Source organism: Alligator sinensis, unplaced genomic scaffold, assembly GCF_000455745.1.
Source record: "Alligator sinensis unplaced genomic scaffold, ASM45574v1 scaffold419_1, whole genome shotgun sequence".
Lineage (NCBI taxonomy): Eukaryota > Metazoa > Chordata > Crocodylia > Alligatoridae > Alligator > Alligator sinensis.
Window position 1 is genome coordinate 888,216 of NW_005842360.1, and position 19,980 is coordinate 908,195.

General features: G+C 43.8%; 1 protein-coding gene across 10 annotated transcripts in view; it reads left to right on the top strand.

Moving 5' to 3' along the window:
- LOC102376131 (protein spinster homolog 3) overlaps positions 1 to 19,980 on the top strand; it is a 69,282-nt gene that overhangs the window by 20,679 nt on the left and 28,623 nt on the right. For all 10 annotated transcript variants that reach the window (XM_025210594.1, XM_025210591.1, XM_025210599.1 and 7 more), the window contains 6 exons: positions 9,302 to 9,367; positions 10,967 to 11,103; positions 12,662 to 12,813; positions 13,987 to 14,053; positions 15,133 to 15,323; positions 17,266 to 17,418. In XM_025210594.1, coding sequence (XP_025066379.1) covers positions 9,302 to 9,367; positions 10,967 to 11,103; positions 12,662 to 12,813; positions 13,987 to 14,053; positions 15,133 to 15,323; positions 17,266 to 17,418 — 766 coding nt within the window. The remainder of the gene's footprint in view (positions 1 to 9,301; positions 9,368 to 10,966; positions 11,104 to 12,661; positions 12,814 to 13,986; positions 14,054 to 15,132; positions 15,324 to 17,265; positions 17,419 to 19,980) is intronic.

A 19,980-nucleotide genomic window follows, 5' to 3' on the forward strand; every position in this document is an offset into this window, starting at 1 on the left:
TCCTGCTGATGATAAACCCAACTTTCTGCATAAGCACACAAAAAACAGTGCTGTGTGATTGCCTAATCTCGTTCAGGAGTGCACACGCACACATTCTGCAGACTGGTTTGAGGAAAAAATATTTAAAAATTGGAATCTAACATAATTACACGTTCCTTTACAGAGCAAGCTTAAGTCTTCAAAACTTGATCATGGCTACATGCAAGTAGAGATATTAGTGATGGTGTTCAGTGGCTGGGTTTCAGTGATGGCTAGACAGATCATTTTCCAGAGTGCTGGCTGCTTAAGCTTTTTTTAAATAGAAAAGATTAATAATGAAACTGGTCCAAAGTGTGCCCGTGTAAAGGTGATTGGAAGCTCCTGTTGTTTGTCCTAGGAGGCACGGGTAAGTACATGGTGTTCTTTTGTATTGTAGTGACACCTAATGGCCCTTAATTGACTTGCGCAATTAACAGTTTAAACTGTCCCGTTTCATTGTGAAGCAATACATTCATTCACACCGATTCATTACAGAAATCTGAAAATCTGTTACATTCCCTTTAACTTGCCTCTCATCTAAAGCAAGCAACATTCAGAACTGAGATGATTTTGCCTAGCTTAGAAATGCTTAGTTCTCAAGGTGAGCTTTTATATTTTATTTCTGGCCTAATTACCTACCATTTTTAATGGGGCAAGGTTGTACTGCTTACATATATATTTTAGCCAGACGTATACAAGTGCTTGAGGTGCATGTGCTTTTAATATATTAACTTATCCTTTTGGTTTTTGGAAAGACATCCCTCCCAACCCTGTTAGGATGATTCTAGCAGGATACTAGATTAATCTCCCTCTGTTGGTCACATGCAGTCACAGCCGATGACAGTTTTGATGAAAGCTGCACCATGAATTATTGTGTGAAACTTTTATGGATAAATGCAATTTTAGAGCTATTTAAAAGAACTTTGAGGGGTAACTATTTTTGCCAAATTTTTAAATTCAACTAAATTTAGAGCAGGATCAGGTCCTCTGGTTCATATAGACCCTGATCTCCAAAATAGAAGTGTTGTAATATTACACACCACACTGAATGGGAGAGGGTCAATTTTTCAAAGGAACTTGATCACTCTGGGTATGGATACATTTCTTTTCTTTTACTGTCTACCCCACAGTGCGAGATGCTTATCGATTTTAAAATGTAGCCAACTGCTCTCTCTCTGCATCAAAAATAATTGATGATGTTACTGTCCCATCTTTCTAGACTATTTTAGGTAGTTGTCTAGCTTTTAGCAGTGTAGTTTCAGACCCTATGCCTAGTTTGCAGTAAATTCCCTTAATAGAGCAGTATAAGTAACAAAACCAGTTGACAGGAGCAACTGGAAAGACAGTTGGGACTAGTTGTCAGATTTCTAGCCCCCTCCCCCACAAATAAAAGTAAAAATAGAAACCCAAAATTTGGAGTTCTGCTGTCAGAGTTCCTTATGAGAACTGGTATTAGACCATTTGGAAGAATTCTGTAAACCAGAATTGCTTCCCAGGTCTTTGAAGTGGGTAGCAAGGGGTACTAATAATAGGCATATCTACACACGCTGGAAGAATCTGCATTTATATCCCTCCAAAATGTATTTTATTGTAGAATATAATTGCGTATTGCTATAGTATGTAAATGAGGCTGCAGCAAATTCTGCTGAAGTAAAATTTCTTCCTTCTGTTCCCTGCCTGGTTTCAACTCCAAGGTGAGTTCTGCTGTTTTGTCTCTGGTAATCCATGCTCTGTGACTTAGGGCAGTTTCCCTTCACCTCTTAATGGCCAGGGGGAGTTTTTTTTTCCAGATATTAAACTCTACTTAAATAATAACTGATCTACACCCCCCAACCTTGGCAGTAGTGTTTACAGCCCCTTAATTATAAACCTTGAAGTAGAATTCTACCTCGTTTGGGCTGCCCGTAGTGTCCCATATGAGACGAGCAGTGAACAAACTTAGACGCTGCTCTCAGGATGCCATTCTAATACTTTTAGCCCTATTTTACAGATGGGGGAACTGAGGCACAAAGAAAATGACTTACCATAGGTAGGCTGTTTCTTCACACAGTTGTTTAGCGCTCTGTCCTGCACGGTGAGTCTTTCTGCATTTACATCCTCTTGTGTTTGGATTCAGAGTCAAGGATATTTTTGCAGCTGTGTCAGTAAAAACCACAGGCCTGACCGCCTTTTTTGCAGAAGCTGCCATGAGGAACCTTCAACCTAAGGCTTCATGGCCAGGCTTGTGGGTAGATCTTTGTCGCAGGAAGTGACTCTACAAGGTTGTCTTCCCCATATTGCGAGTGAAATTAAGACTTATCTGGTTGTGCTTGAGAAATTGAAATAGGGTAGTTTCATGTCCTGTGGAACATGGAGATCTCTGTGCCAGAGCGGCCCAGTGAAACAAGTGAGAAGAAAGGCATACAAGCTCAGCTGCCCCATGTCAGGAGGAGCTATGGCACAACTGAACCAAGTGAAAGAGCCGCTCAGTTTTCACAGGCATCGGAAAATATTTCAGCAAAGAGATCTTATGTAGTGGTTGGGGTACTCTGCTTTATTAATTTAATAAACTTTATGGATTGGTTTCTTGTGCCAGGTAAGATTTCTTCCTCTTTTTACGAAACAGAGTTTTTAACCAGTCTGTTAATCTCATAGTTGCCAGGGAAATATCAGCCTCAAAGGCCTTTATTTTGGGGGCAGGGACAGGGGGACCACCATAAATCCATCAAAGCAGCACAGATATGTAGACTTTTATTTATTTACTTATTTATTTTGCATGATAGGTTTTGCCTGTTTGTCAAATTCCTGCAACATTTCCATTTATAAAATTAAAAGGCCAATAAATGATTGATTCAACTGTTGGAAGCAGCCTGCTGACAGTTAATCTCCGGTCATTCGTGTCTGTAACATGCTGGGATCTTATTAATTATTTATCCATGAAATTACTATAAATGGAACCCTGGCATGAAGTGTGATCAGTCAGTTTCTATGCAAGGACTTTGCAGGACTTTGGCTTGGTGAGGCATGATCAGGTGTCACCACACCTTCTTAAGATGTGATAGACTGCTCCTTTTTCCATGTAGAAATGAAAGGGTATTGTCCTCCCTGCTGCTTTCAGCTGGAGATAGGTTTGCTTGTATAAGGACTGATGGGTCATCCATGATTTATTTTTCTCCTAAAAGGATTAAGCAGCCAAAAATCCCCCTTTTATTGGACCATAACTGACATATTTAATCTACTCAAACTTGGCAATCTTAAATATTTTTGAGGGGGTTGGGGGTTTTTCAGAATCTTTGATGGATTGGTTGCTTAGTCTAACTCTAATAAATGGCTGAGTGCCTTAAATAGATAAGTTACTTTGTACACATAGATGAGATTTTAAGTGTCATGGATTTAATTCTCACAACAGGCAGCTGTAGCAACTGTGAGGCTACCAAGAATGTGCACTATATGGTTCCAAATTTCTTCCTTCCCAAACACTAAAGAAAATGAATGACTTGACTTGAACCAGAAATGGGAAACAAATAGGGATATAAGCTGAATGAAGTATCAAGGCTGTTAAGTACTTTTATCCATAAGGGGAACTCTCCTTTTTGTCTAGGCATTAACATTAATTCTCCTTCAGCAAAGAGGCTTGTGGAAAATAATTGGGGTTAGAATGCATGAGAAGAGAGTGCACCGAGGATAAATGTGTGTGATAACAATGGACTTTCCCATGACTTAGCACATCTAGATAGTGTTATCTGTTATTTGGTTCACTAGTGACCAGAACTATTCTTGATCTTGATTGGAGGGAGCTAAAAGTGATTTACAAAGAGCAAGTTTTAGGATAATCCCAGGTTTACAGCTGGGGAAATCTGAGAGGCAGCCACCATCAAGGTCATACAGGAATGCTAGAGCAGGATATTCCAGATATAAAACACGGATGTTCCAGATGCTCTTTCTGTACCTCAACAGCAGCATGGCATTGAAACATACTTCATTTAACTCTCGAAGAGCCCCGGTATATGTAACTTGATTTCCTAAGTGAAAATTACAGATAATGTGGTATAGCAGCATCCTGTACATCTGCAGAACTCTTGCATCAACCAGCTTCTCTTTAATGCTTCTGTGTCAATGGAGGTCAGATTCCTAAAATGAAGCACTTGGCTTAACAGATTAATGCAGGAAAGCAGGGGAAATGCAGGCATCAACTTGCAAGTGTGTTGGTAGCAGTAGAGAAATTACGGTTTTGTGTTGTGGGTCCTCTTCAAGATAGGGTCTACAGAAATCAGATCCTTTGATAGTAAACTTTTGTACTTATTTATGTGAAAGAGGAAATTGGGGTCATGTGAACTTTGCCTCTTTCCTTGTCCTGTTACTGTGCATTGATATAGTCAAGCTACTCTTAGCTTCATGGGCTTGGTACATGAAACTAAACAATATGATGGGTTAACTTGACCTTGAGCTGGAATGCTTGGTTTGGGGTGGGCTGAGGTTACAGTTGGAAATGGTATTTTTGGTGATATTGTTTGTTTTCTGATGATACTGTGCCTTGATCAATAGCTTCCACATTCCACCCCAGAAGTGTAGCTAGTACCTAGTTTGATCCATTTCTGGTTAGGTTAATGATATCATTTAATGTCAGCAACCAAGACTGACTTAGTGTGGTTTTGCTCAAAGAAGTTCTGTGATACAAGGGGCCTTGCGTGTTGCACTGCCTGCTAGGTGTGTAGCTCAGCCCCTCCCCTCAACTCTTCTGCCATGACTTGATGTTATTCTATAAAGAGAGAGGGTTCAATGGAGATCTTCTTCCTGGGAGGGCTTCCCCGGGAAACGGCAGTACTCACGATTTAGACGCGATGTTCCATGGGGCTCCGCCTCCCCTACACCCTGTCCACTCGCAAACCGGATGGGCGTCAGCACAATGGTGGTTCAGCCTTGCTGTCATGACCACAGCTTGCTTCGAGAGGAACCCCACATCCGAGTGGGCTCGGTTGGTATTTGTCCCTCCTGCCTCGAAGCGTAGCCTTCCCTCCCTCGAGGTTGTCAGGCTATCTAGGCGTAATGTTGCGCCTACCGCAGTGCCTCTGAGTAGGGGGCTTTGTTCTTACGCCTCTTCTCTCTCTCTCTTATTTTTCCTTTTTTTTTCCAAAAGAAATAGACTCCTGGGGAGGAGAGGGATGTGGAGCTGCCTCCTTTCCCCCAGCCTCCTACAGGGGCGCTCAAATGCCTCCCCTGCTCTGCCTCCTACAGAGGGGCTCAAATGCTTCCCCTGCTCTGCCTCCTACAGGGGGCTCAAATGCCTCCCCTGCTCTGCCTCCTACAGGGGGCTCAAATGCCTCCCCTGCTCTGCCTGCTGGTGCTGCACCAGTTGTGCTGCTCCTCTCCCGTGCAGGATCCTCAGCACGTCTGGCATGTTGCACACCAGCGCGCTCTCTCTCCAGCTCCTTTCCCGCCTGCGTTCTGGCGGGGCTTTTAAATCTTCCCACGGTGGCCAGCATGGCTGCCTCGATTGGTCCAGCTGTTCCCTGCCCGGGAAACAGCTGATTAAACAGCCGGCGTAACACCAGCTCGCGTGGCTGCGGTTTCTGCTCCTGCTTTGGCTACCCGGCGGGAGGTAAGTTTTTCCCACAGGGAGGCTGTTTCTGGGGTTTGGGGTCCACGGGGATTACCCTCTCCCCTTTGGAAGCCTTTGGGGGTGCCTCGCTGCCACAAGGTCCCAGTGAATTAAGGCTGCTGACTTTCCAGTCACTTATTGAGCTTTCCAGAGCAATAGACCTTTTAAAAATAAAAATCTCTTGCTTTTGCATGCAGTACATGATCAGGAGCAGCTTAGAATTTGAGAATCTCAGTGTTGCTCTTTTACATTATCGACTAGTGACTTAATATTGGACTAAGGATATACCTGCTGAGTCACCACTGTAGCTGCAGTGAAGACATACAGAAACTAGCTTAAACTAGCCATGACAGCCTGAACTAGAGCTCAGAACAAGTTGGGAAAACCCATCCAAGGAACCTGGGATACCTTACACTTTAGACATGATTAACCAGTTAATCACTTCTTGCATAGTAACCTGGCCGCATATTTATGCAGTTAATGGTATGATAAAACAGGGAATAAGCCACAAAGTTTTTAGACAAAATGGGTGTAATAACTCTGTGGCTAGTTCCCATTGTATATTAAATTGAACGTGTGGCTAACACTGATTAGTTGATCAGCACTCTGAGCCCCAGGAGTGCACCAGTCTTGAAGGACTCCTATGTGTTCCCTAAGTGCTCCCAGCCACGGGCACACTGGGCACCCAGCTTGCTACTTGCTGGTGCAGGGGGAGCCTGGGATCATGATTCCGGGCTCCCCCTGCACTGGCAATAGGGTACGATTGGGATCTGATCCCCAGTCCCACAATTGCACTCCCTGCCATGCACATGTAGCATGGCAAAAGGTAGACTGTAAATCAGATTCCATTGCAGCTTTAATTGAACCTCTGTTAACAGCCCAAGAGGCAAGGTAAGTACTTTTGTTGTTGGTCTGTTTTCACACCTAGATTGCTACCAGAACTAGAGCTTTCTGGTTTGCAGAGTAGCATAGATAGTGATGGTAGTGTAATATAGCCAAAGTAGTCAACATTATAGTCAACTGTCTTCCATAAACCACCAGATGAGAGAGGGTGCTGTGTAAGCTAAGCCATTGGAGATGAGACTCTGACCCCTTGTGTCCTTAACTAAATTTTTGGTAAAGAAGATATTCTTTAAAACACAAGAACTAAGATCTTTAAACTGATATAATATCCTTCATTACCACAGGACTGAAGGAAAGGAAACTTCACATCTTTTTGTGACTGTGGTTTCTGCTATCAGTTTCTTATTTTTGCCAGAGGAAGAGGTACAGAGCAACAAGATCGTGTTAGGATAAGAGCTTCCCTCCCCTCCTTCCCCAACACCCTACCAAACTGTGAAAAGCCATGAAGTGGCTGAAGTGCCATCTCCTGAGCTTTAGCCATGAATTTATAACAAGGATTGTTGGAATCATTTGTATTTTGTCCAGTGTCTGAGAGGCACAAGCTGGAACATCGCTGTACACTGGAAATGGTGATGTATCTTAGTAGAATTCTAGAAGTTCTTTCTGTTCAGACTAAATATTCTAGGATTGCTGGCTCTGTGAGACTAGGAGCTCCTGTGTTGCAAACCCCATCTGGGCTGATGAGCATTCTTGCTACAAAGGGCACATGCCACTGATCTTGTTCTGCATTGTGTCTACCTAAGCCTTGGATTTATAAACTGCTTATATATCACTATATATGTAAATGACTCTAGAAATTACTGATTATAATGGAAACCCTGGGTGCAGAAAGTGTTGCAGGATCTGTACAGTAAGCTGGCAATAATTTCCTGAATGAAGTGCTAGAAAATAGGTTATTTAAACTCTTTTTAGTATCTCATATACCAAGGGTTGGCAGCCTATGGCCCATGGAGATTTTGGAGGCAGCCTGCAAAGCTGTGGCTTCAGCAGCAGGAGACTCTCTGCACCACGCCACAGTTGGCACCAGGATCTTAGGTGGGGAGGGAACTGCCCACATTGCCCCGCAGTTGGCCGCCTTGGGCTCCAGCAGAGGAGCTGTCACTGTGCCCACATTGCAGTTGGGCAGCTTAGGCTGTGGCAGAGGGAAGGTTTTACTCATACTATGCCAGTCAGGCAGCATGGACTCCAGCAAAGGGGTGGCTTTAACCCTGCCATCATGGGCAGCAGGGAAAAGTGACAGCATCCAGGTCCTAGTGCCCACACAGCTCCTACCTGAGCTGGGTACTGGGCTGCATTAGTAGAGCATTAAGGCCAAGAGAGCAAGCCTTACAAGGGGAGACTCAGGGACATGGGACTCTTCAGCCTGCAGAAGAGAAGGCTCAGGGCAGCTTATAAGTACATAAAGGGGGTACATCAGGATCTGAGAGAACCAGGGCTCACCAGGGCTCGCCAAGGGATAACTAGGTCTAACGGCCACAAACCTCTAGAAGGGCAATTTAGACTTGATATAAGGAAAAACTTCTTTACAGTCCGAGTGTCCAAAGCCTGGAACAGACTCCCCCCGAGGTGGTGCAAGCACCTACTCTGGATTCATTCAAAAGGCATTTGGATGTTTATCTTACTGGGATCATTTGATCCCTGTAGACGTGGGCGACTGGTGCCGCCTTAGTCAGGGGGAGGCACATGTCCCCACAACCAGTCCCGCCAACTGGGAGGGGGTCCCCCTGTGGCCAATCCGGCTGCCCAGGGGGAGCCCTGCAGCCGATCCCACAACGGCCAATCACTGCGGCCAATCACTGCAGCCGCTTCTGGGAGTGGTTGCGGCGGCTTCTGGGAGCGGCTGCAGCGGTTGGCCAGTGCTTACAGGGTGGGCACCGGTGCTCCCGCCTGCCCCCCCGTGCACCCCCGTTCACCCCCTACATGTCGCCACTGCCTGCAGACTTCCTGCTTCTGGCAGGGGGCTGGACTCGATGATCTCACGAGTTCCCTTCCAGCCCCTAATGTCTATGAAATTGCCAGCAGGTTGTGGGAAGTGATTCTTCCCCTCTGTTCAGCGCTGGTGAGGCCACATCTGGAGTCCTGTGTCACGTTTTGGACCCCACCACTGTAGAAGGGATGTGGACAAATTGGAGAGTCCAGTGCAGTGCAATGAAAGTGGTTAGGGGAGTGGGGCACATGACTTCTGAGAAGAGGCTGAGGAAACTGGACTTATTTAATCTGGAGAAGAGAGGACCGAGAGGGGGTTTAATAGCAGACTTTAACTACCTGAAGCGGGGGTTACAAAGAGGATGGAGCTGGACTCTGTTCTCAGTGGTGGCTGATACAGAACAAGGAGCAGTGGTCTCAAATTGCAGCAAGGGAAGTTTAGGTTAGGTATTAGGAAGAATTTTCTCACTAGGAGGGTAGTAAAGCACTGGAACAGGTTACCCAGAGAGGTGGTGAAATCTCCATCCTTGAAGGTTTTTTAGACAAAGCCCTGGCCAAGATGCTATAGTTGGGGATGGACCTGCTTTGATTAGGGGGTTGAACTAGAGAACCTCCTGAAGTCGCTTCCAACCTCAATTTTCTATGATTCAGTGACTTCCAGCCTTTCATCAGAAAATGTTGCCAACCCCTGTTGTATGCAGTAAAGATTGCAGTCCTCTTTTGGGTGAGGATTGCAAGACAATTGACAAGCCGAATGCACCACGGCTCTGCAAGCCCTGGTCTAGACATCAGTCTTCAAGGTGGCAAATGAGAAAAAACTGCAGCTAATGTATGGTGTTCTCTACTAAACTTCAATGTGGGGTTTTCTCTTTGCAGGGATACTGCTAGATATACAGACGTACTTCGGTATCCATGACAGCAAAGCTGGTTTCTTGCAGACAGGTAAAGAGGGTGTCCTGGTCAGAGGAATATGATCTGTTCCACATACAGCTTGCTGGTTTCTAAAAATGAAGTATAGCTGTTCTTTTCTTCCTTGTTTTGTTTCTAGTTCCTCACTACTGCCTTGCAACTTTGATTGCTAAAACTTTATCAGTTGGTTCACAAACGTATGGGTAAAAGCCATTGACTGCTGACTTTTAATCAGACTCAAAAAAGTTTCTTTACTGAGAGGGCTAACCTTTTTTTTCGGTCATTTAAAATTTTTATGGCCCTCAAAGTCGGGAGTTGGAGTGGGTTTCTTGGCCAAATTCCTGCTTTAACACTAACATCCTCCTAACAAAATTCTATTTATCTTTCCATTGGCCAGTAAATACCTTTTGCCTAAACTTAATGAGTCACATAATGAGTCCAGGCTGAAACTACTTCAAGATCGTTTCAGGCTGGACATAAGGAAGAATTTCTTTACTGTCCGAGCCCCCAAGGTCTGGAACAGCCTGCCACCGGAGGTGGTTCAAGCGCCTTCATTGAACACCTTCAAGATGAAACTGGATGCTTATCTTGCTGGGATCCTATGACCCCAGCTGACTTCCTGCCCTTTGGGCGGGGGTCTGGACTCGATGATCTTCCGAGGTCCCTTCCAGCCCTGATGTCTATGAAATCTATGAACATATGAATTGGGCAAACCTATGATCCCAGGGTCTGAGGGTTAGCTAACTTTTAATTGCTGTTGGTTTGAATGAATGTGCTAAATAACATGGCTATGAAATGCCTTTATTTAGCATGGGATCATTTAGTATCTGTCACCCTGAAACAACTAAGGTCAGAGTTCATGGGTGTTGGTCCAAGGACATAGGCAGACAAAATTCTTTGGGTAAATCTCATACCTTTTATTTGACCAACCAAACATTTTAGTTGGTTTAATTAAAGATATCAGATTTACCCGAAGAACTTTGTCTGCCTAATGTCAGAGTTAAAATTCTGACTGAAGAGCATGTTTTGGGAAATAATGGCACATTTTGGGTGGAAATGTGAACTAATGAGCATGGCTGGCAGCGTTAAACTGTCTTCTTAACAGAGTATTAAGAAACCCTTGTCTCATTCAAAGAAGTTAAAAAAAAAAGTGTGGAGGGTGCAAGAAGCAGTGGTATAGATTTTTTAACAGTATATCGAAGAGTGAGTTTATTAAGGCACCTGGGAGAAGTTTTTCAGTCATGCATATGTGATAACCTCATGAATTACTAAAGCACTAGACTGCTTGCATCCTGGTCATTGGTCACTGGTTTACACTTAACGTTTTGCTGCTTGTGGTTTCTGTTTCTTCATCTGCAAACGCTTACATCTAGATGAGTCACTGCCTAAACCAGAACTATTAAACCTTGCTACCTCAGGGCTAGAAAAGCCAAAGCTGCTGAAATATTAGCCTGTTTCAATATGGCTCTTGGGAGTGGTGGTCTGCCCACAAGTTCTGCAAATTTGATCCTTCCTTTTGACATTTAGCCCAACAAATAGCACATATATACATAGTACTGCCTCAGGGAAAAAAGGGGTGTCATAAGAATGACTTGCCTAGAATTCTCAGATTGATATATTTTTCTTTTTCAGTCTTCCTCCTGTGCTACATGCTATCTGCACCCTTCTTCGGATACCTAGGTGACCGATACAACAGGAAAATCATCCTTGGTGCTGGCATCTTCCTCTGGAGTGGTGTGACACTAGGCAGTTCATTTATCACTGAATCAGTAAGTCACTTGCTTATTCTGGGATGGTACTCTTGAGTCAGTGGAGTCTGGGAATAATGGAGTTTTGTTTTGAACCAATCATACTTCTTTAAAAAGCTTTCAAACAGCATGGTAGACCCTGCTTCTTAAAAGTGAACAGTTAACCATGTGTAGGAATGCTTTACTGGGGATTGTAATATGCCTCTCAAGCCATGGAAGGTATAGAGTCATGGGATTACTATAGCATAGTGTATATGCATAAAGATTAAGTCTGTGAATTAAAATTGTACAGGCAACTTGTTTTCTAACTTTTGAGTGCTTGACTTTTCTAGAATAGTAGGGCGTTTTAGCTTCATCGATTGTAACTTCGCAGTTTAACAAACCGAAACCTAAGTCTATCATGTGGCATCATTGACACCGCTGGCTCATAAGCATAGTTAGAGTGTTAGATCCTTCATGGTGTCACATGGTATCCTGAAATAAAATAGTCTCCCTGGATTGTTCAGCTCTGTTGCATACATCTTTTCAATTTTACCATTGCTGTTATTAGCAATGAAAGTGAGACGAATGCCCCTTTAGTGGAATGCCTGGGCTCTTCTCTCTAGTTACAACTACAACCACCATGGACCTGGTTCCACGGTGGAAGCTCTGGGATGGTTGGCTGCCCCAAGAAGTGCTGGATACTCTGGGCCTTGGCGATCTGTTAGGCATGTACCCAGAATTATTAAGGTGGCTCTACTTGGGTTCTCTTCTAAGAGAAAAGTTATGATGAGCTCTACTAATCATTTCAGGAGTTTCAGTTAAGCACTAATGTCTGTCCGAAGGTCATGCACCAAATATATAAAATGTCATGCTATGTATGAAGCAAACTTTCAGCATTCTGTAAGGAATATCAGTTTGTAATGAAATTCTACAGGTGGTTCAGAGAATTTCCCCCCAGTAAGGGAAACCTTCAGATCATGGACCACAATGGAAGCAGCTGTTTGGTGCTAGTCTTAATCAGATTTTTATTTTCAGTCATTGTACCACTTTAAGTCAATTGGGAAATGCTTAGTACCCCTTCTCCCAACTTTTAATAAGCAATGTCTTGATGTGTGGTACAAGGCTGTCTAAAACAAACAAGAGAAAGTGAGCAGTGCCTTCCACAAGATGGAGATGATGCACTTGATGTGCATTCCGCTAGATGCTTCATCATGTAGTGGACCTATTTGTATAATGCCCTGTTAGCTGAACTTCTTGGGTCTCCACAGTAGCCCTCCATCTTCACTAAGGGGATTGAGATTTCCTTTTCACTGAGCGGTGTATTCTGAGGTTTTTCTCACTGCCTCTCAAATCCTTAAACAGCCTTTTTTCCCTATCAATTTTGTGAAAACATTGTACACTAGGGCTTCCAAAAATGGACCTGGACTAGCATGAGTTGATAACAGAATGTTAATCACTGTCTACCCATGTTCAATACAAGGGACCAATTAATCTGGTGTCTTTGCTGTTGTGAACACTGGTAAGAATACCCTTCCTTTAAAAGAAAGCTTTCATTTCATGTGCATATTTTGGACCATACTCTGTCTTCTGCCTCCAGTATTTCTGGTTATTCATTCTTTCACGTGGACTTGTTGGCATCGGCACCTCCAGTTACTCCACTGTGGCACCAACTTTCATTGCAGACCTATTTGAGGAGGGGAAAAGGACCACAATGTTGTCTTTCTTCTATATCTTCATCCCAGTTGGAAGGTATGTCTGTTTACCTATTGTTGAACCTTATGGGAAATTTTTCAGGTCAGGACTCTCATACAGCATCCTTTTCAGCCTTGATTATGTCCAGTTGAGCCTGTACCTTTATTCTGACTTCTTCACGGTAGGCCAGCACCCAAAAAGAATTGGCTAGGCTTTCCATAGTTATGTTAAAGTATATAATTTAGGTCACACCTTTTATAATTTTAATGGGTTTTTGTGTTCATTTTGGAAAACTTAAATGCTAATGTGGTGTGTGGGCAGGCCCCCATTAGTTAGGGAAAATCTTAACATACATATATATATTTTTAGACAGGTGAAAGCTAGGTTTTCTTCTCAGAAACAAGAAACAAGGTTTTCTTCTCAGTTGTCAGGAAACTATTTTTTAATTAAAGTACTTGCTCTTGAAGAACAGAAACACTTGAGATTAGTTTTCACTTGCAATAAAATCTATAGGGAAAAAAAGCATGCTTGTTAGTTGCAGACCACACTGGAACCCAGGCTCCCAGTTTAAGATAAAGGAGCCTACGCGTGGTATAATTCATCCGGCTTTTGTAAATAGACTGTAAGATTTACTGCAGGTCCCTGCTTATATCTGGATGCCTGGGTTTGTCCTAATAGAATAAACATGTATATTCCTTATGAATATAAATTCAGTGAGATAGTCTGAAGAATATTTTCTTTCCAATGCTGTTTTCTAACTTTGGGTTCCTTTAATTTACGATAATCTTCATGAAGAAGCGTGGGCCCAGGCAGAGGTACAATACATTTGGCTTTTAAGCCTTTATGGGATTGGGGCACTGGAGTAACAGCTTTCTCTTATTTTTTGGCCCCTTTCTGACCATTCCCCACAATCTCATTTGCTTCCCCATCTGTGCCTGTGGGAATAAGGAAAGGTGTGCTAAGCACTTCTAATTCAACAACATGGATATTAAGGCCTTATTTGTGGTAGAAAAAGTCCTAGTATAGACCTGATTTGGACATTGTCATCACAGTCTGTCTGAGCACTGTTAGCTTCTAATGGGAAGTACAATTAAATTACCATGGAGAGGAAACTATCACAAAATCTTCCTGTGTGCTCCCCTCAATAAAAATCCTGCTGCTGAGGGTTGGTCTTCTAGTGCACGAGTGGACGCTGCACAGAAATCTTAATGTATTGTTTTTCTTTTACAGTGGCTTTGGTTATATTCTGGCATCTAGTGTGACACAAGCTACTGGCCACTGGCATTGGGCATTCAGAGTGAGTGTCTGTTTTTTGTATTGTTTTTTTTCCCCTTCACCCCTTCTCCCCTTTCCTCTGGGATCTGATCTATTCCTTGTAAAATTTCAGTCTTGACTGGATCTGTGTAATGATTTTTGAGTCTCCTAGCTTGCTTACAAGGCAAGTCAGCAGTCACAGGGAATGAATGACAGCTGCTTCTAGCAGTCAGGTGCCCTGATCTTTAGGAGCAGAACTCTAATCTTTTAGATCAAGGGTGACCCACATGCAGCTTGAATGCCACAAGTGGCACAGGAAGTCTCTGCATATAGCACACAGCAGATCAGGGCAGGGACAGGAAACACAGTGACAAGTAGGACAAGAAGCAGAAAGCAGAAGAGGAGATAGAGCAGTAGTTTGAGCAGAGGAAGGGGATCAGAGTGGTAGTTGGAGGGTTCGGGGCTAGCTTGTGGGACATGTGCCAAAAAGGTTGGTCCCCACTTTCCTGGTTATGCTGCCTCCCAAGCAAAGTGAGTTGTCTACCTTCAAGGTACTTGCAGGAGTAGAAACATCAGTACTGAGATGACTGCTTGGCTGGGTGCCACCCCTCATGCAAGAATGGCAGCTCTGCACAGTGGGGAACTTTCTCTGCATTTTTCCCACAGAACTGTGGGAGACCATTGGTGGATTCATACAGGAACATGTGAGGGCATGCCAGTGTATTGCACTTCCTCACAACAAAATCTTGTCCTATAGTTGCATGGTGACCTACAGGTTGGTTACAGGGGTAACCAACCTGTGGCACATGTGCCACAAGTGGAATGGGCAGCCTCCATGTTTGGCATGTAGCAGATCAAGAAGGGGCAGGGAGCAGAAAGCAGAGCAGCAGACTGGAAAGAGGATAGGAGTGGCACTCATGTGGGAGGTGTGAAGCTTAGTTTGTGGTACACCTGCCAAAAAGGTTGTCCCCCGCTAGCCTAGAGAAAACAAATAATGTCTCTTCTAGGCCTCTCTGCAGGTCCTCATGTATACATGTTTAACAGTAACACATCTGGCTATTACCTGCCCTTCAGTGTAAGGGGAACAGCATTCATGACCTTACTTCAGTCTTGTCTCTACAGATAACTCCTTGCATGGGAGGGTTGGCACTGGTCTTTCTCATTCTGCTAGTCCCTAATACAAACCAGAGAACAGCTAAAGTTTTTGGAGGGCAAAGCATCACCAACACAACCCAGGGAGCAGCCAAGAAGCATGAACCACACAGCACTGCCCACACAACCTGGTGCAAAGATGTCAAATCACTTGGCAAGAAGTAGGTAATCATAGTTGCAAATATTGCTTATAGCCCAAAATAGTTGTTAAACCAGTAGGCAGTGTGATTCTGGATCCAGATGGCAGTTGTGTCCCACAAGCATTTGTTCTGTACTTGAGTGCTATAGTATATGCTGCAGGGTATGCAGGTTGCCTGAAGCCCTCGTAATTAATTTCCCTGCTTTCTTAATTACTGGGACACTACAAATGAGATTGAGGACTGACTGTTTCTCCCTACATATGTGGAAAGGAAGAGGCAAAGCTGCTAGTATTTGGGGTAGGGAAGGCAAATGCCTGGTTCCCCTCTTGTTTTAACTCAAAGATAGGCCTGACTCAATCCAAGCCCTGTTGTGGATGCAGTTTAAATCCTGATCCAAATCTGCCACCAAACTGGGCCTCTAATTCATAGGTGATATCTGCCCCACAATTGCAGGTAGAATACAGAGTGTAGACTTACCTGCACCAGCTCATGTACCATGAAGCTGCAGCAGCACAGGTTTCATGGACAAAGTCCTACCAGGCTTGTACTGCCTAGACAGAAGCAACTCTTATAAGTCTGTATGGTGAAAATCTACCCTGCTTTCTGCCTGCTATTGAGGTTTCAGGTAAATGAGCTATCAGAGAGTAATGGGGCTTTGTAACTAAACCAGGGTCAGTGAAACACCTGCAGATTAGGATAAATATACTGCTGCTTTGTGCTGCCCTGTCTCTCTACTTTTTTACTGAGGGCTCAAAGGGCAAGGACTGTCTTGTTCTCTTTGTATAGCACCTTGCATGATGAGGTCTTCAGATTATATTCCCATACCACACAGTGATAATATCAAACACAGATAATCATCAAGTGAGTGCCAAATGCTGAAATCTTCCTAGGCTGACTTCCAGGTATGCTTCTGGTTGATAATATGTACCCTAGGGTGAGGACTGAGGGAGATGGCAGCACCAATCCAAATATTATGTTGGGCAGTAACCCATCTGATTTCTCCTGTTCTGTACTGGTAGGAATAGCATGTTCCTTGTAATGATAGTTTAACAAAAGTCTTTGCAGAGTAGAAGGCATGTCCTGCCCTGCATATCTGACAGAAGCAAGGTTTGCCCTTGACTACACTTGTTCCTGGGCATTTATTCATGTGAGAGGCTACAAGAGGTAGTAAATAATTGCAGCTCCCAGTTACCTGCATGCACAGCCTTGGGAATGCCCAGCCTGGTTTTTTTTACCACCAAACAGCCATCTCTGAAAAGTACCCAGAGGAAGATGGGTCTGAAAGCATCAGCAAAGCAGGGCCAAAAGGAAATCTGGATATCATTTGTGGCCTTAATAGTAACTAACATGCTGTTGAGTTCTTCATAAGTCTTGGTGCCCTGTGCAGATAACCCCTTTCATGATGCTGACCTTGTGGGTTCTTCCTAAGCTGCAATGGATCAGCAGGTCTTGGGCAATCTCATATGATGTTGTATAGCCTGCTACACTGCTTCATGGCATTGTGGCCAGAATTTGCAAGATGAGGAGGTGCGTTTGTGGAGTAGTTGTGCAGCCGTGCCACAACATGCTCACCACTTCAGCTTTGACATAAGACTAAAAAGCAGAATGGCCATCCACAAGATGGCACTGTTGACTTGTATGAAGCTCACTTGTAGAGTTTTCAAATTGTGGCAAAGAACTTAATGACCTGGCAGCATGCTGACATTGTAGTTTTGCTTTCAAAGCCTACCTGTAACTGTCCTAATAAATCTTGGCAATAAAATACACAAGAGGCTAAAGTTGAGCTTTCACATTAAGGAATCAGTGGGTCACACTACTGCTGATGCTGTCCTACTTGGTCTGAGTATAGCGTCTGTTCTCATCATAGATTTTTATGATCGTGATGTTTATGCTCCCTGAAATAACATCCTTTTGCTCGAAGTATTTCTCAAAACTCTGATACTTGTTTCTCCTGATCTGGCAGCCGGAGTTTCATCTGGTCCACGTTGGGTTTGACAGCTGTGGCATTTGTGACTGGAGCCCTGGGATTCTGGATGCCGTTGTTTCTATACAGGGCTGAACTCCTCCATGGCATTGTCTCTCCATGCCTTGAGGAGCCATGCAGTTCCTCCAACAGGTGAGGTGTGCTTCATTCTGGAAAGCTGTAGAAAATGTATGTAAGAACACAATGTATTTCTTAATCCTAATGGTGGCCAGGGGCTCTCTTTCTAAGAAAAGGCTAGGGTTGGGCTGTGAGCAGTTATGGAGAAGGTATAAGGCACTGGTATTAAAAGAGATCACTGAAGAATGCTGTGAGTTTATTGTTTTAGATTCATACTGTAAATGAGCTGGTGCCCTTTTCTTGAAGGCTCATTTACTTGGTGAGATGCTACTAGTCCTTCAAAAAAAGGCAGTTTACACTGTAGCTTCTCAGTCAGTGGGGAAAGGTCTAGCTAATGGGAAGGAAGGTCCAAGTTTGAGACCTCCCTTGACCTCCTAGATTACATACATGAAAGTCACCTGCCCCCACAGAATGGATAACTGTCCCCACCACATGATGGGCTGTGCTTCCCTCCTTCATAGACCCTTTGGGAGTGTTTATTTTTTCAGTGCTTGACCCTGGCCCCTCACTCTTCAGCAATGGAAAGCTGCATAGGTCTGCTACTGAAAAACTGGATCTCTTGGCACCCAGTTTCTTACTGGCTTCTGCAAGTAGGTCCAAAAGAGCTCCAGCATCAGTTGGAGATGTAACTCTAACAGGAGCTGTGCAACCATCAGATTTTTGCAGCAACTCGTAAATCTTGTCAAAATGAAGCACTGTATAGCTGAAATACAGGATTCAGGGACATTTGGGTAAACAGTAAAGAAAAGCCTACACTCACATCTCTTCAATCTTGGCTAGATTGTTTGTTGAGTTATGGAAGCCCCGCTTGGGCCTGGCCGCAAGGGAAGGGGCCCAGTGTTCTGCAACAAAACCTGCTCCGTGTGTAGGGGAGATGAAAGCGAAAAGCTCCATTGAGTCGCCCTGTATTTGAAGAAACGGCTTCTTGTAGCAGTATGCTCCAGTCTCTTTTCTTTGTCTCAGGTTCCAGTCTTGCTGTCTTTCTGCGTCCTGACACGGCAAGTTAAACTTGTTTCCCCATCCAGATCCAAAAAGTCTTCTTGGCTTGTCTAGTGGTGGTTCTTCCAGTCTATCTCCCAAGTAGTTTTCAGATAACTTGCATCTCGCAGGTGACTTGCAACCTTCACAAGCTGCAAGTTCTTGATAGTCCATTTGCAGCAGCCTCAGCATACCTGCATGGCTCATCCTTCATTGTGTTCTTTTGTCTCTGGAAAGAGACTAATTGCTTTACACTAGATGGACATTACAAGCGAGTAGGAAAACTTAATCACATACTTGTTACGAACCTAAAATGATATTGTCACAAAAAAACCACAAACCACGAGATACGTGTGAGTGTTGGATTGCGGGAAGAAGGGGAAGTCATCTAAATGTTCTGGCAAAAGATTGCTGAGTAAAGATGAACCTGAGCACGAGGTTCAGTGTCAAAGTTGAGGGGAATTAAGCCCCCATCTGATGATACTGCAGCAGTGAGAAAGGAACAGAGGTTATTGAATCTGAACCTGTTACCAAGTGGCCGAGTTTGAGACTGGAGTCACACTAACAGGTCTGAGCCATGTGGCACAGCACTCTAGCACTCTGCCTCAAAATTGGGTAGCTTCTATCAGTTAGTAACTTATCTATAGGCAGAACTGTGCTAGAGAGGAATAGTCAGGTACAGATATTGATATACAGGTAAAATATCTGGTACCTTTTAGAAAATTTTGTGTGGTGTCAAAAGGAGGCAAAGGATTTGCAGCTACATGTCATAGCAAGGGAGTTGCAGAAAAGAGGGTCCTGATGTAATTCTTGTCTGGCTTTTAATTGATTTTTGACATCCTTGGAAGCCTTTTGCCCTCAGCATGGAGGAAAACTTTCTTGGCCTTCTACACTGAGAGTAGTAAAGTATGCTTAGTACAGCTCTTAGATGCAGCAAGCACTCAAATATCTCCCAACATCTACACACTGAATGTCCATTCTCTGTGCATGTGGTCATGAATACCTCCGTTTTCAGGGTGTTTGGAGGGGCAGCGGACTGCCATGTTCTTTATCCTCATGGTGGGAAAGAAGGGTTCACAATGTAGAGGAAAAACAAACCAGAAGAGCTTTGTTTATCTCCTTGGGTAGCATGGAGAGGCTAGGGGAAGCTATATTTAAGCAGGCAGATAGGTTCTGAACTCAGAGCTGGAGGTGTTGGACAGTTTGCTGGCTAGGTCACCAGGAAATGGTGGCAGCAGATCAGAACTTCAGTACCTAACTATTTTTGCACTGGTCAGTCCTAGGACAGGCTTGGGTAATGAAGTCCAACCTGGAGAAACCTGCCCAGTTTCAGATAATAGGCACGCTGATGTGAGAGTTCATGAATTGTCACCTGCAGGTACCCACCATGTCTCCTCTACTAGTGACTATTTCTAAGGAGCTTGTTTTGCTCAGATGCTAGTCCCATTTTGCTTGTTCCAAGCATAAGATGTAGTTTTATCTTCTAACTTGCATTTTGGATGATTTGATGATAATGATATTAGAGTAAATGCTACCTTCATAGAAGTAAAAGACTGCCTGACATTTACTGTTATCTCATGTACTGCATCCTATGCTAAG